This window comes from Fundulus heteroclitus, chromosome 13, assembly GCF_011125445.2.
Source record: "Fundulus heteroclitus isolate FHET01 chromosome 13, MU-UCD_Fhet_4.1, whole genome shotgun sequence".
Taxonomy (NCBI): domain Eukaryota; kingdom Metazoa; phylum Chordata; class Actinopteri; order Cyprinodontiformes; family Fundulidae; genus Fundulus; species Fundulus heteroclitus.
Genome location: NC_046373.1, coordinates 2976315 through 2990636, shown reverse-complemented (window position 1 = coordinate 2990636; position 14322 = coordinate 2976315). Strand labels below are relative to the sequence as shown.

The following is a 14322-nucleotide window of genomic DNA, read 5'->3' as shown; positions in this document are numbered from 1 at the left end:
CATGCATCCTAACCTACTGGCATTGACCATCCTATCTCGGAACACATTGATTGGGACTCAAAGTTGTTCAAGAAATTGAGAAATATACTTATTTACTCCACTGAATCAAATATTTGTATACAAACCTCTTCCTCTCTGCTGTTTATGATCACCAACTCGGCATTTTTACCCCAGCAGTCATACCGGCTGCTCAGCCAGGTCTTCTTGGTTGAAGAAATATAATAGAAGCTACCACTGAAATACAGCCATTTTTTCTCCGCAAAATAAGCTGTTAATAAAAAAAAAGATAAAGAAAAAAAATATCAATGCTGTATCTACCAACATAATGACATTAATTTTAATGTTCAGTATTTATGTTTATTATTAACAATTTTTGATAGAAATAAGACCATTATTAGGGAGGGAAAAAAACAAAAAAAGTTGAACGCAGACAAAAATTGTGTTTATTCTACAATTCAGTGTGAGATATTTCAAGTAATAGCAACTGTATAAATCCTTTTAAACACTGATTTGTACTTTACAATTCGAAAGACTGCAAACCATTTTATACCATGTCATCATGACTATTTCTTACTTTTGCAGTTTGGAAATGTTTGTATTGGATATGACGAGGAGCAATCTGCCTCTAGAGGTTTTGTACTGACACCGCACCAGTTTGTACCTGCCTTGACATCCGATTATTGTTTATAAAGTAATTTTCTTACTGTCTTCGTTGGAAAATTGTGTTTATATGATTCAAGGTAAATCATTTCAACTGAAAGAAGGTCAGTCACAATGACTAAAGGATCAGATCCACAATTAGTGGAAACTATAGAGGAAAATATTATAAAATAAAATTAAACTGAAGATTTGAGCATTTCTGATAATACTAACCAATTCATTAAGATATTTCTAAAATAAGTAAATAAATAAATAAATACATGGGTACAAAATGGTTTGTTTATGGGTATGAAAAGGAAAGAGGTTAGGTTGAAACAGCAATGGCTAGTTGTAAATTAGGAGTCTGAGCTGGTGAAGTGTTGAACTGACCTGGAGCATATCTAAACAAAACTAGGTTCAAATGTCAAACATGCATATGTACGATGCATTGTGGTGCATAAAGTGACACTTAGGATGAGGGATGACCTTAACACCGGGTGATCTTGAAAGCTATGGCCCAAAATCAGCAAGAAAATGCAAAACAAAGTTTTCTATGTTGTATAGATTTGGGTAACTGTTTGACCTTAAACCTAAAATGCACATTTCATTGCTTGGTACACATTTTACAGACATTATATTGTACTGTACCAAGCGGAATCTTGGAAAAATCTTTTAGTATCTTTTTTGGTCACAGTTTAAATAACTGGAATAACATATTTTGTTTATCAAAAAAAACTTTATGGAAGTCAGTTTTATCAAATTAGAGTCAAACTCACCAAAATCTGTCAATTTCTTATTAAGCTTGTCTTTCTCTATAGTCAAGGAGCTCTTCTCCCAAGCTGCCAAAGCAGATAAAACATTATTACACGAAGGAATACATGTATCTGTTACTGGTATGCAAATTTAGCTCTTCTGTATGTCTAATTGGACATACTTATGAAGTAAAATCATATTTTGACAAAGATGAAAGTTATTGTTCGTAGTAAATACAGTAGGTTAGTATTTTAAAATGCACGTTTTTCATTCTTACTGCAGGCATTCAGCGTCCTGGTTGCCTCATCTTTTTCCAGGGATAGACTTCTGAACCTGGCTTCAAGACCTGACACAGAAAAATCCCGTTTGGATTTTTTAGTAAAACATGTATGACAGACAATTACCTCATAACTGCACACAATATATAATTAAATTGGATTATGGGTTAAGAAGTTAAAACAGTCGTTCTCCATCTCACCAGTGTTTGTCCTCTTCAGTGCGTCTCTCTCATTAGTCAGAGAATTTTGCTGTGAAACTATAAGTAAAATGTAATATGTTATATAATTTTACATTTTGTATAAAATTTGATTATTTTACAAGCGGAGACAAAATAATTATCAGCATCGGTTTTTGTGTTGGAGCCAATTGAAAGATTTTTCTTTGAAGCTTAGAAACAGTCATACAATAAAGAAAATAAACAACAAACCTTATTGGTATTGCCATGTTTTGACCCAAGTGTTGACCCAAGTATTGTCTTAATTTGAAATTATATTAAATGATTTTTCAGGTCAATTTACAACACTTGGTATGTATTGATGCTCCGTGCGGGCTGCCCTTCTCAAAAACACGTCTATGTAACTTGAGAGGGTCGACTCAATAACAGAATGGGTCATGTGACGTAGAGCTCTGCTTTTACACAGTCTGAGCTCCCCTTAAACATGAGAGCTAACCTTATGTGCTTCTACTTTTGTCTAAGTTTGTCCTGGGTTTATATATATATATATATATATATATATATATATATATATATATATATATATATATATATATATATATATATATATATATATATATATATAATGTATAATATTATACCTAATAGGTGGCTCTGAGTATAATCTAGGTGGGTGAATGTGGTCTTGTCTTTTCAAGTAGCTCAATGACTTCTGAATCTGCTATCAGATTCTAAAACACGGAGGGAGACTGTTTAATTTTGCATTGTTGCCAGTGGCCTTCAGGGGAGATAAACCTGGAAGTTATATGTCTAGCATCCCCAGTGGTTTAAAGTTACACGGTGCTGATTTAACTTACAGGATTGTTATACTTAATAAAGTTAATTTTTGTTGTGACATTACTTGCTGCTCCTACATCCTTATTCACAAAATTTCTTTCCATACTTACTGCAGGTGTTCAGTTGCCTCTTCAGGTTGTCTCGTTCTGTTGAGAGACTTCTGGATGTTGCCTCAATGGCTGAAATTACAGTTACAACATTTAATATATTTAATCTGTCTGTGAAATATTTTTTCTGAATTTGGATTTATTTAATGATTGCTATAACTCTCAAGGTTTACATCACGGTGAATTTTATTTTCTATCTTCCCAGTGTCTTTAGCCTAATAGTTTAAAGCTTACAGCGAGCAAAGTTAATAAACTAACATGTCTTGACATTAAAGTTGTGAATAATGAAAAAAACGCTGTTCTCCATCTCACCAGTGTTTGTCCTCTTCAGTGTGTCTCTCTCATTGGTCAGAGAATTTTGCTGTGAAGCTGTAAGTAAAGCAAATTAATTTCAAATACAATCAGATTATTTTACATACAACAGCCAACAATTATCAACATTAAAATTAATAATTTTGGTGTCTTTTTTAGGACTAAATAAACTCACTTTAAAGAAAATTTGATTGAATCCAAATTTAACATGGATATTGAATACTATGTAAACATATTGTTATACTTAAAAACAAAGTATCTTTCTCGTTGAATTACCTGCTATTGCTTAAAGAGTGGGGAGGAGACTAAACATATTTGTATACTTACTGCAGGTATTTAGTTGCTTCTTCAGGTTGTCTCTTTCAGTTGTGAGACTCCTGGATGTGGCCTCATTAGCTGAAATAAAATTAACAAATTGTAAAATATTTTTTCAGAAATCCCTACTACTACTAGTCTATGCATATAATTAATTTAATTTTCTTCCTTTTGGGTTTAGTTCTTTGACTAATTTCCAGCTCCTAAAAGTCTCCAATAATATTTACTTGTGTAATTATCAGACTGCACACAGATTCAACATGTTTATGTAAGGATAGAGGAGATGTTTATGAAAATTAAAGCAGCATTAGTGATCAATCTTCTTAATGCTTAGGGGCATCATTTCACTGCCAATTCTATGTAATTTTCCATAAAGGAGCACAGTGCAAGTTCCAGAGTTTTTACACAAGTGTGCCCCCTCTGGTGACAAGTTGAAGCGACACGTGTCATGCCTGCACATGGGAGAAGAGGAAATACATGTAGCACCTGCCGCTCCAACTGCACAGGTCTTTTGATTAGAGGTTAAATGGCTTCTGAGGTAAGAAGGTGATAAATATTAAAGTTATCCCTTGTTCTCTTGCTAATCCCTCAATAGCGGCAGAGACTCAACAAAGTGTCAGGGTGAACGAGAGTACGTAGCACATCACATACCCGCACGCCAGGAGAAAACGACCAGAATCACTCTCTAATGAACTGAATAAAGGAGCCTAGAGAGGCAACTGTGGTAAATAGAGGAAAGCTCATTTTACACGTCGGACAATTGTAAGGGCATGTATGGGAAAGAAAAAACATTTTTTTAAGTGTGCACAAGGCTCCTTTAAATAAACTTTTTTTAATAATCTGAATTTGAAAGTATTGTTGTATAACTAGTTCACCTAGTCCATTCTTTCAACTTGAATATAAAAGATTGACTTTAAATTTCTCCATGTGACTGAAATGAATTGACTACATATCCCAGTACATGAATTACATCTGTTTGGTATATACAGGGCATTGAGAAAACCTCTCTACGGAATTAGTGGAAAATAAACAAACTGAAATGGATTAAGCTTTAAAAATAAAAATAATCTTGTTCTCCATCCCACCAGTGTTTGTCCTCTTCAGGGCGTCTCTCTCGTTTGTCAGAGAATTTTGCTGTGAGGCTGTAAGCAAAGCAAATTCATTTTATAATGAGATAAATTTACATTCAAAGAGAAACGAACTATCGGCATTAAAATTAATCAGTCTTTGTGTCTTTTTTAGAACAAATTAAAAATATTTTCTTGTAATAGAATCACAATTAAACTAAAAACTTCTTCAGTAATACCATAATTAACCTACATTATTGTTATACTTAAATTCAGTTGACTTTGTTGTTACATTACTTGCTGCTCCTGGATTCCCATCAAAGTTTAATTTTTTACAAATTTCTTTCCATACTTACTGCAGGTGTTCAGTTGCCTCTTCAGGTTGTCTCGTTCAGTTGAGAGACTTCTGGATGTTGCCTCAATGGCTGAAATTACAGTTACAACATTTAATATATTTAATCTGTAAAATATTTTTTCTGAATTTGAATTGATTTAATGATTGCTATAACTCTTAAGGTTTACACCATGATGAATTGTATTTTCCATCTTCCCAGTGTCTTTAGCCTAATAGTTCAAAGCTTACAGTGAACAAAGTTAATAAACTAACAGGTTTTGACTTTGAAGCTGTGAATAATGAATAAAATGCTGTTCTCCATCTCACCAGTGTTTGTCCTCTTTAGTGTGTCTCTCTCATTGGTCAGAGAAGTTTGCTGTGAAGCTGTAAGTAAAGCAAATTGCCTTTGAATACGATCAGATTATTTTACAGTCAGAAGCAAATAATTATCGGCTTTGAAATTAATAATTTTATTTTAGGACTAAATAAACTGTTTATCTTTAAAGTGTGTATAAATGAATCAAAATTTAACATGGCTCTTTATATGCAATACCATGTAAACAAGTATTTTTCTCATTAAATTACTTGCCACTCCTTAAAGACTACGGAAGAGTCAAAACTTACTGCAGGTATTCAGCTGCTTCTTCAGGTTGTCTTTTTCAGTTGTCAGACTCCTGGTTGTGGCCTCATTAGCTGAAATAAAATAAAAAAATTCAAAAATATTTAATCAGAAATCCCTATTACTGTAGTCCGTGCATATAATAAACTTGGTTTTCTTCCATTGGGGTTTAGTTCTTTGACCAATTTCCAGCCACTAAAAGTCTCTAATTATATCTGATTGTCTAATAACCATACAGCACCCAGATTACACATGTTTATGTAAGGATAATGGAGATGTTTATGAAGATTAAAGCAGTATAAGTGATCAATCCTGTTGATGCCCAGACTATGGAGCATCATTTCACTGGCAACTCCATGCAATTTTCCTTAAGCAAACTCTTTCGATATAATCTGAACATGAGTGCATTGTTTAATAACTAGAAAGTGAACTGGAATATAAAAGATTGACTTTAAATTTCTCCATGTGACTGAAATTAATTGACTGTATATCCCAGTACATGAATTACATCTGTTTGGTATATACAGGGCATTGAGAAAACCTCTCTACGGAATTAGTGGAAAATAAATAAACTGTAATGGATTAAGCTTTAAAAAGAAAAATAATCTTGTTTTCCATCCCACCAGTGTTTGTCCTCTTCAGGGCGTCTCTCTCGTTTGTCAGAGAATTTTGCTGTGAGGCTGTAAGTAAAGCAAATGAATTTTATTTATAATTAGATAAATTTACATTCAAAGACAAACAAATAACTATCAGCATTAAAATGTATCATTTTGTGTGTGTTTTTGAGAGCAAATTAACACATTTTCTTGTAATGTATTCAAAATTGAACCAAAAACTTAATCGGTAAGCCCATAATTAACCTATATTATTGTTATACTTATATTCAGTTGATTTTTGTTGTTACATTACTTGCTGCTCCTGGATTCCCATCAAAGTTTAATTTTTACAAATTTCTTTCCATACTTACTGCAGGTGTTCAGTTGCCTCTTCAGATTGTCTCGTTCTGTTGAGAGACTTCTGGATGTTGCCTCAATGGCTGAAATTACAGTTACAACGTTTAATATATTTAATCTGTCAATGAAATATTTTTTATGAATTTGGATTTATTTAATAATTGCTTTAACTCTCAAGGTTTACACCACGGTCAATTTTATTTTCCATCTTCCCAGTGTCTTTAGCCTAATAGTTCAAAGCTTACAGCGAACAAAGTTAATAAACTAACAGGTTTTGACATTAAAGCTGTAAATAATGAAAAAAAAACACGCTGTTCTCCATCTCACCAGTGTTTGTCCTCTTCAGGGCGTCTCTCTCGTTTGTCAGAGAATTTTGCTGTGAGGCTGTAAGTAAAGCAAATTAATTTTATTTATAATGAGATAAATTTACAGTCAAAGAGAAACAAACTATCAGTATTAAAATTAATCAGTTTTTGTGTCTTGTTTAGAACAAATTAAAAATATTTTCTTGTAATAGAATCACAATTGAACTAAAAACTTCATCAGTAATACCATAATTAACCTACATTATTGTTATATTTAAATTCAGTTGACTTTGTTGTTACACTACTTGCTGCTCCTGGATTCCCATCAAAGTTTAATTTTTTCAAAGTTTTTTTCCATACTTACTGCAGGTGTTCAGTTGCCTCTTCAGATTGTCTCGTTCTGTTGAGAGACTTCTGGATGTTGCCTCAATGGCTGAAATTACAGTTACAACGTTTAATATATTTAGTCTGTATGTTAATTTTATTTTATTTTTTCAGAATTTGTATTTATTCAATAAGTGCTGTAACTTCCAAGGTAAAAAAAATGTTAATCCATCTTCCCAGTCTCTTTAGTTTACCCAAATTCTTCAAAGTTTACAGCAAACAGGTTTTGACTTTAAAGTTGTGAATTATGTAAAAACACCGTTCTCCATCTCACCAGTGTTTGTCCTTTTTAGTGTGTCTCTCTCATTGGCCAAAGAATTTTGCTGTGAAGCTGTAAATAAAGCAAATTTCCTTTAAATACGATAATATTTCACATGAAGAGGCAAATAGTTATCAGCATTACAATAGAACTAAATAAATTGTTTCTCTTTAAAGAGACTTGAAATGTATCAAAAAATTTGACATAACATTTAACATTTATTTGCAATACCATGTAAAACATTATATTATTGTTATACTTCAAAACATTGTACCTTTCCCATTAAATTACTTGCCGCTCCTCAAAGAGTTGGTATAAGAAAAACTTATTTTCCATACTTACTACAGGTATTCAGCTGCTTCTTCAGGTTGTCTCTTTCAGTTGTGAGACCTCTGGATGTGGCCTCAGTGGCTGAAATAAAATTCACAAAGTTTAAGATTTTAGATTCAATAAGAACGCCCTTCTGTGATATTCTGAGAACAGCAGCATTGGCAGGGAGCAACACAGTAGACCAGGAGCAATGAAAAGCAGGAGAAAGAGTGAGGTGACGGCATCCTGGTGAGTTGACTGGAAACAGGAAGCAGGCTGTGGAGTCAGAAGTTAGAGACACAGAAGTGAGGACGTCTTCAGAGACAAAAATGACAGAGACTGAGATGGGACAAGAAGGAAAAACAGTAATGATGCTAATACTAGCTGAACCATATTACACTGCTAAAGTAACTGCAGAAAAATAATGCTAATAGCAATGCAGAAGCAGTAAAAGAGGATGTATGCAACACATTTTTATTTATATATTTTTTCTTTAGTTTTATTTTCATATATGTTGAAAAAAATACAGCAAAGAATAAAAGGGTATTGTCTACAAAACATGTGATCTGAGAATTCAAAGTTTACATTGGAAGGAACTGGTGCATAAATGGATCTTAAAATCCAAAATGATGAGACAAAGTTTTCCATCTTACCAGTGTTTGTCCTCTTTAGAGCGTCTCTTTCATTAGTCAGAGAATTTTTCTGTGAAGCTACAATTGGAGTTGTTAGCTTTACATGATCAACATTTAAGTAGATCATCAGTGTTTGTAATGTGTCACTTATTTTTATACTGGATGAATTATAAAATCAAGAATAGTTTCTTACAGTGCAAAATAATTTTAATTTAGTTCAAAAGTTGTATAGTGTAATACAAATATAATAGAACATAAATTATCAACATTGCACTGATATACAGCTTAAATTTTTTTCTGTAGGACTCTTTGCTCCAAAATACTTATTGAAATATCTTAGTGCAGTATTTTGTACTTAGTACAGATATATACTTACTACAGATATTCAGTTGTGTCCTCAGGTTCTCTCGTTCCCCAGTGAGACTTCTGGATGTGACCTCCGAATCTGAAACAGGTTTAACAAAATCATATAATTCTGATAAGTTTTGTCTTTTCTCTACGTTATTTATTTTAATCAACATCAACAATGAGCAAATTACTAGATTTTCATGTTGTTGGACTGATTGTCCTATAGACTCAAGTTTGATATTAGAAAACAAAACACCCACCGGTACTTGTCTTATTCATCTCTGTCGTCAGTGAATTAATTTGGGATACTGCCATTAAAAAGGAAGATGTTACCATTAATTAAAGACAAACGTAGCTGTTCAAATTATATGAGAACAATTGGATTGTTAATAACTTCAATGCATTAATTAGTTCTTGCATCCGTTAGATATCTATTCTGATGAATGATCACGCTCACCAAAGTCATTTAGCTTCTCCTTTAACGAACGTCTCTCCTCGGTCAGGTTTTTGTTGCTGGACTCAATGTCTGAAAGAACATTTCCTTCAGTTTCTTTTGTACAACATCACGGTTTCAGGGTTACATTTCAAAACAACAATTTATTTAGGCATGTTGGGCCATGATTTAAATATTTACTTCTCTTAGATTGTTGTCTTCATCTCCTCTGACCTGTAAACAGTATTGTGGCTGATAAACTTACCAATGTTGATCTTCTTCAGCTTGTCTCTCTCTTCGGTCACGGAATTATGCTGCAAAACTGAGATTTTGGATAGACATCTTAAGATAGTTAAATCTCTTGTTTCTATTCAATTAGCATAATGAAAATACCAATTTATGCTGATTCTCACATCATAAATTAAAATTTTACTCCAGCAATTCTTTGTTTTTATTGTTTTAACTGTTGCTCACCCAAATCGTCCACCTTTTCCTTCAGCTCATCTTTCTCTGTGGCGAGGGAATTCTTCTGAGATGCTGGCCGAAAAGAATAAATATTAACAAGTTTACTCACCAAGGAACGTATATTTAATTAGTGATTGGCAAAAAACATTTTGTTAAATAGCTATTTTGTTGGTGAACAAAATAGCTATTTCTGTACATTTCTGTAAGCACAAGGACATTTCTGTAAGCACAAGGAGCTAAAGACTTATTGTAACATATCATTTAGCCTGCAAATGATCTAATATAGATAATATGCAGGGTAATCTATAGATACACAAAACATAAAACATAAAGGGTATCAATCTCTACAGTAAAAATAGATGAACTTCATAGACACAACACATCTCTGTAGATTTGAATATTATTGAAAATCCAGTTTATTTTTAGCAACTCGATACAAAATGTTAAACTAACATAAAGATTTACCTAACAAAGAGTGAAGCGTTTCATTGTTTATTTCTGTAAACTTTCATGCTTGTGGCTTAAAATAAATGAAAACCCCAAATTTAGTTTCAATGCAAAAGTGTATAGTGCTTGAGACCAATAGAAAAATGCTGTTTAATTCAGTGATGTTGGCTAACGCTTGCACATATTGAGCCCCTACACCCAAATGTATATAGGGTTGCACTATAGATTAGATTCCTTTAAACCAGGTAAAAAAAACCTAATTGAGATTCAAACCTCTTTTCCAAGAGTGACCTGACCAAAACACCTGCTCAAATACACATTTGAATACATGCACACTATAACATAACCCATTTACAAAGGCCAGTCACAACATCCAATCATGCTTTGTACTTTGTCATTTATAAAATATTTTAATTCCCCCCAGAGATGAAAGAGTTCTCAATTTCAAGTCCTTTCATGCATCATTCCAGGTCATTGGGCAGAGCACTTAAAAGCCTTTTTTTCCCAGTTCAGTTCTGAGTCTTGGGATCTGCATCAGGATGAAGTCCATATCGGTTAAAGTTTCTACACGTATACTGACATAAATATGTACTGTTGTACATTTGAATTCATACAGCATATTTTACAGTACTTTATATATTAATCTCTGTGATCACCACTTTGCGCTACAGTACAAACATAATTATTTAAAACTGTTAATCATAGCATGCATGTATCTACATTAATAATTAAATAGTAAAAACAGTTGTAAATAATTTCATGCACTGATCAATAAATATCAATAAATGCTCTTAAGGACGTCTGATTGGATGCAATCTGCATATTGCTGCCTTTTACTTGTGACATGTAAAATCACAATAAAATCTAATCTAATCTAATCTAATCTAATCCTGTGACCCTACCGTCGTTTTCAGGAAGCCCATGATGCTTTGATAGCAGCCTTTAGCTCATTTTTATTGCTGGTTCTAGTGACTCTAATCTTCCTTTTGACAATATCTCACTGATCCTTTTAATTATGCCAAAATCATTGGCCAAAATCAATCAATTATGCCACAAACATTCTTACAGCCCTGGTAGGTCTGTGTGTGGTGAATAACAGACTCCAGCTGTAGTTCATGGCTGTTGGATCTCTCTCAAACTTTTAAAAAGATTTTACTTGAGTTCTACTTTCTGCCACATTTTTCCTTCCACTCAACTTTCCATTAAAATGGTTGGATACACCACTCTGTGATAAGCATGGCTCTTTAGTAAAGATCCAAAAAAAAAAAGCTGAAGACGTTTCGCTTCCATACACCCGCAGGTGAGGCCTCGTTGGAGCTTAGAATCGCATGTAGATTTCCTGGAACTGATCACCCCAACAATGGAGAGTCGTTGGGCTCATTGTTAGCCTGGCTCACAGGAGGAATGTTGAGGTCACATGCAGGGAGGTGAATAGAGGTGAAACTTAGCAGGAGTCAAACCTATAGCTGTGTTGTAAGTTTATGAAAGTTAAAACTTTGGTTTAAGGTTGCGTTTTCTCGCTTTACCTAAATGGCTTCCTTCACCCCTCTCTCAAACCATCTGTCTTTATCAAAAATGTGAACATTTTGGTCCTCAAAAGAATGTCCTTTATCAAAAGTCCAGTTAGAGTATTCTTAGGTTTGGAGAGCATCTTTGACGTGTTTCTGTTCCTTATTCTTCCTTTCCTTGTTCTGATGACAGAAAGTTTGTTTTCCAGTAGGAGGTGAGCATAAAAAAGAAGATATTGGTCTGTGTTCACTTCAATGTTGAGGCTTCCATCTCTTTTTTTGCTCACCAAACAGTCCAGAAAAGGTAGCTTGTTGTTGGCATCCTCTCTGGTTAACTTGATGCTGTTGTCCACTGAGTTTATGTGTCTGATGAAAGCCTCTACTTCTTATTCTTGGATTTTGACCCACGTGTCATCCATATATCTGAACCAGTGGCTCCAAAGCCCCAAAGGTCTTTACTAAAGAGGTCTTTACCCTCTCGTAAAGGTGTCAATGACTGTCTGCCAAGTCTGTAAGTTTCTTCTTTATTGTGCAGCGCAAGACATTTTTGAGTTAAAATATTTTGTCCTGTGGTCTTATGTGACTTCTGATTTTTTGATACACTGATTTTTTTTATTAGCTGGAAACATAGTTTCATTTAGTGCATTTATAGCGTTACATAATTTTAATTCAAACTTACTGCAGGTATTCAGTCTTCTCTTTAGGTCATCTAGCTCCATGCTGAGACTTTCAGATGTGGCCTTGATGACTAAAAAAAAAGAAGAAAAAAAAGGTCTCATCCATTATGTCACCTTCACTCAGTTTTTCTTTTTCAGTTTTTCACTAATCCTCTAGCTAAAACTGTAACCACTGAAAAAAATCAAGATGTGTGTTGGAGCCATTACAGTTTTTATAAGTATGGAAACTTTAGTCAGGCAAATGAGTGATGCAGTAATCTGAGTATTCAGAATAGGAAAAAAAAAAAAAAATATATATATATATATATATACGCAAAATTGAAATTCGGTTCTACATTCAGTTCTATAAGAAAATGTTGTAAATATTTTTTGGTAAAAAGTTATATTTCTCAGGAAGCCCTTCTGATTTCATTGAGTGATTCACTTTGCAGCAATGACTCCTCCTGAGAAAGCAGTGCCCTGTTGATTGTTTCAAGTTTTCAACTTTGCAGTATTTCCTCATCCTCAGCAAATATAAACCTGGTTTCTGTAGTATTCAGATAAGATCTTTGACATTATTTCCATACATTTGGTTTTATTCTAAATTGGCCTCAGAACTGACCAATAGATACAGAGATAAAAGCAAGGCTTTTGACATAATGACTTTAGGAGCCACTTAGCTTTTTATTGGCAGGAAGAAACTCAGAACTCAGAACTACAAAGTGCCTCAGATTTCTGTACTGATAGTCTTTCAGACTCTAATTGCCGTAGAATTAAAACATCACACTCACCAGTGCTTGTATTCTTCATCATGTTACTTTCGTCAGTCAGGGAGTCGACTTGTGAAACTGGCATTTAGAGATAGGAGATTACTTTTATTTTAGATTCAAAAGATATTAGATGTCTTTCCTCCCACAAACATAAATGTCTCATCTGTAATTATTTAATGACATAAAGAGCCTTGTTGTTCAGTTGGACTCAAACGTAACCTTTGTTGTGTTACAACCATGGAAATTAACTTTTTTGGTGATTTCTAATATGTTACACCAGTAGTAATCTGTAATACATTTGTTCATTACTCCAAGCAGATATATAATTTAGACACATTCCTTTTACTTCAAAAAGAACAATAAGTATACCTTTCAAAGGACAAAAAAACAACAACACCCAGAACAATAAATATAAAGATTGTGCACCAACACTTAAAACGTGTGTGTGGACCTCTGCATATAACCAAAAAGTAAATATTGAGTCTACTTATTTGTTCTGTGTTTAAGTATTTACTCTGATCAGTGATGCTGTTTGTTTATCAACCTTACCAAGGTCAGTCAGCGTCTTGTTTAACACATCTCTTTCTTCAGTCAAGTTCCTGTTGCTGGATTCAATTTCTGAAACATGAAGTCAGATAATGAAATGCTTGAAGGATTTTATTTGTTTGCCAAGTATGAAGTAAATCCTAATATTAATCTGAAAATGTGAAAAGACAATAATTGCACTCACCAGAGTTGATTGTCTTTAAATGGTCTCGCTGTTTTGTCAGGGAGTCAAGCTGTAAAGCTGACAATTTGAGTGGTTGCCTTATTTATTGTACTTTCAATGTTTGATGATAATTCAATGTGATTCCTATTTTTTTATTTTGGTGTATTTGACTTCTGTGTTTTTTAAACCATAAGGAATTGTGACCTCTACATACCAAAGTCCTTTAACTGCTTCTTCAGCTCATCCCTCTCTACAGTGAGATTTGTCATGCCCGCCTCTTCAATATCTGAAAAATAATTATCATTGTATACATTGTTCATTTAAGACCTTTTTTTTTGGATCTCAAAATATGCCAAAGGAAACCCTGAAAACATATTGAAAAACCATGAGGCAAAAATAATAATGAGTGATAGCTTCACTTTGTATGTAAAAAGGATGCAGATCAATTTGTTATAATTTGCACTTATTGAAACTGCTTCATATCCAAACTTTGGTTTATGATTATATTCAAAATCAGCAAGTATTAAATTTGTCATTCACTCTTTTCTCTTAAATGATCCACATTTATGAACATATAGGATAACACCCAGAATAACTAACACTCCAGCTACATGTATTCATTATTCTATTAATCTTCTCTGAAGCATCTGAGCATCTGTTTAGAGTTTTTATATTACCCTTATAATTATTAATAAAAGGTTTCCCAT

The 14322-nt window shown here is 33.4% G+C and overlaps 1 protein-coding gene across 1 annotated transcript in view; it reads right to left on the bottom strand.

The window, feature by feature from the left end:
• The window catches only part of LOC105934251 (C-type lectin domain family 4 member F), a 31513-nt gene that overhangs the window by 3348 nt on the left and 13843 nt on the right, over positions 1-14322 (bottom strand). The window contains exons 5-29 of the mRNA XM_036145854.1: positions 13830-13901; positions 13637-13693; positions 13456-13524; positions 12928-12984; positions 12160-12228; positions 9535-9597; positions 9326-9382; positions 9085-9153; positions 8888-8935; positions 8656-8724; positions 7681-7749; positions 7354-7410; positions 7060-7128; positions 6718-6774; positions 6405-6473; positions 6061-6117; positions 5443-5511; positions 4503-4559; positions 3430-3498; positions 3103-3159; positions 2794-2862; positions 1871-1927; positions 1670-1738; positions 1416-1478; positions 126-268 (exon numbers count right to left, since the gene is read on the bottom strand). Of these exons, the coding sequence (XP_036001747.1) occupies positions 126-268; positions 1416-1478; positions 1670-1738; positions 1871-1927; positions 2794-2862; positions 3103-3159; positions 3430-3498; positions 4503-4559; positions 5443-5511; positions 6061-6117; positions 6405-6473; positions 6718-6774; positions 7060-7128; positions 7354-7410; positions 7681-7749; positions 8656-8724; positions 8888-8935; positions 9085-9153; positions 9326-9382; positions 9535-9597; positions 12160-12228; positions 12928-12984; positions 13456-13524; positions 13637-13693; positions 13830-13901 (1661 nt within the window). The remainder of the gene's footprint in view (positions 1-125; positions 269-1415; positions 1479-1669; positions 1739-1870; positions 1928-2793; positions 2863-3102; positions 3160-3429; positions 3499-4502; positions 4560-5442; positions 5512-6060; positions 6118-6404; positions 6474-6717; positions 6775-7059; positions 7129-7353; positions 7411-7680; positions 7750-8655; positions 8725-8887; positions 8936-9084; positions 9154-9325; positions 9383-9534; positions 9598-12159; positions 12229-12927; positions 12985-13455; positions 13525-13636; positions 13694-13829; positions 13902-14322) is intronic.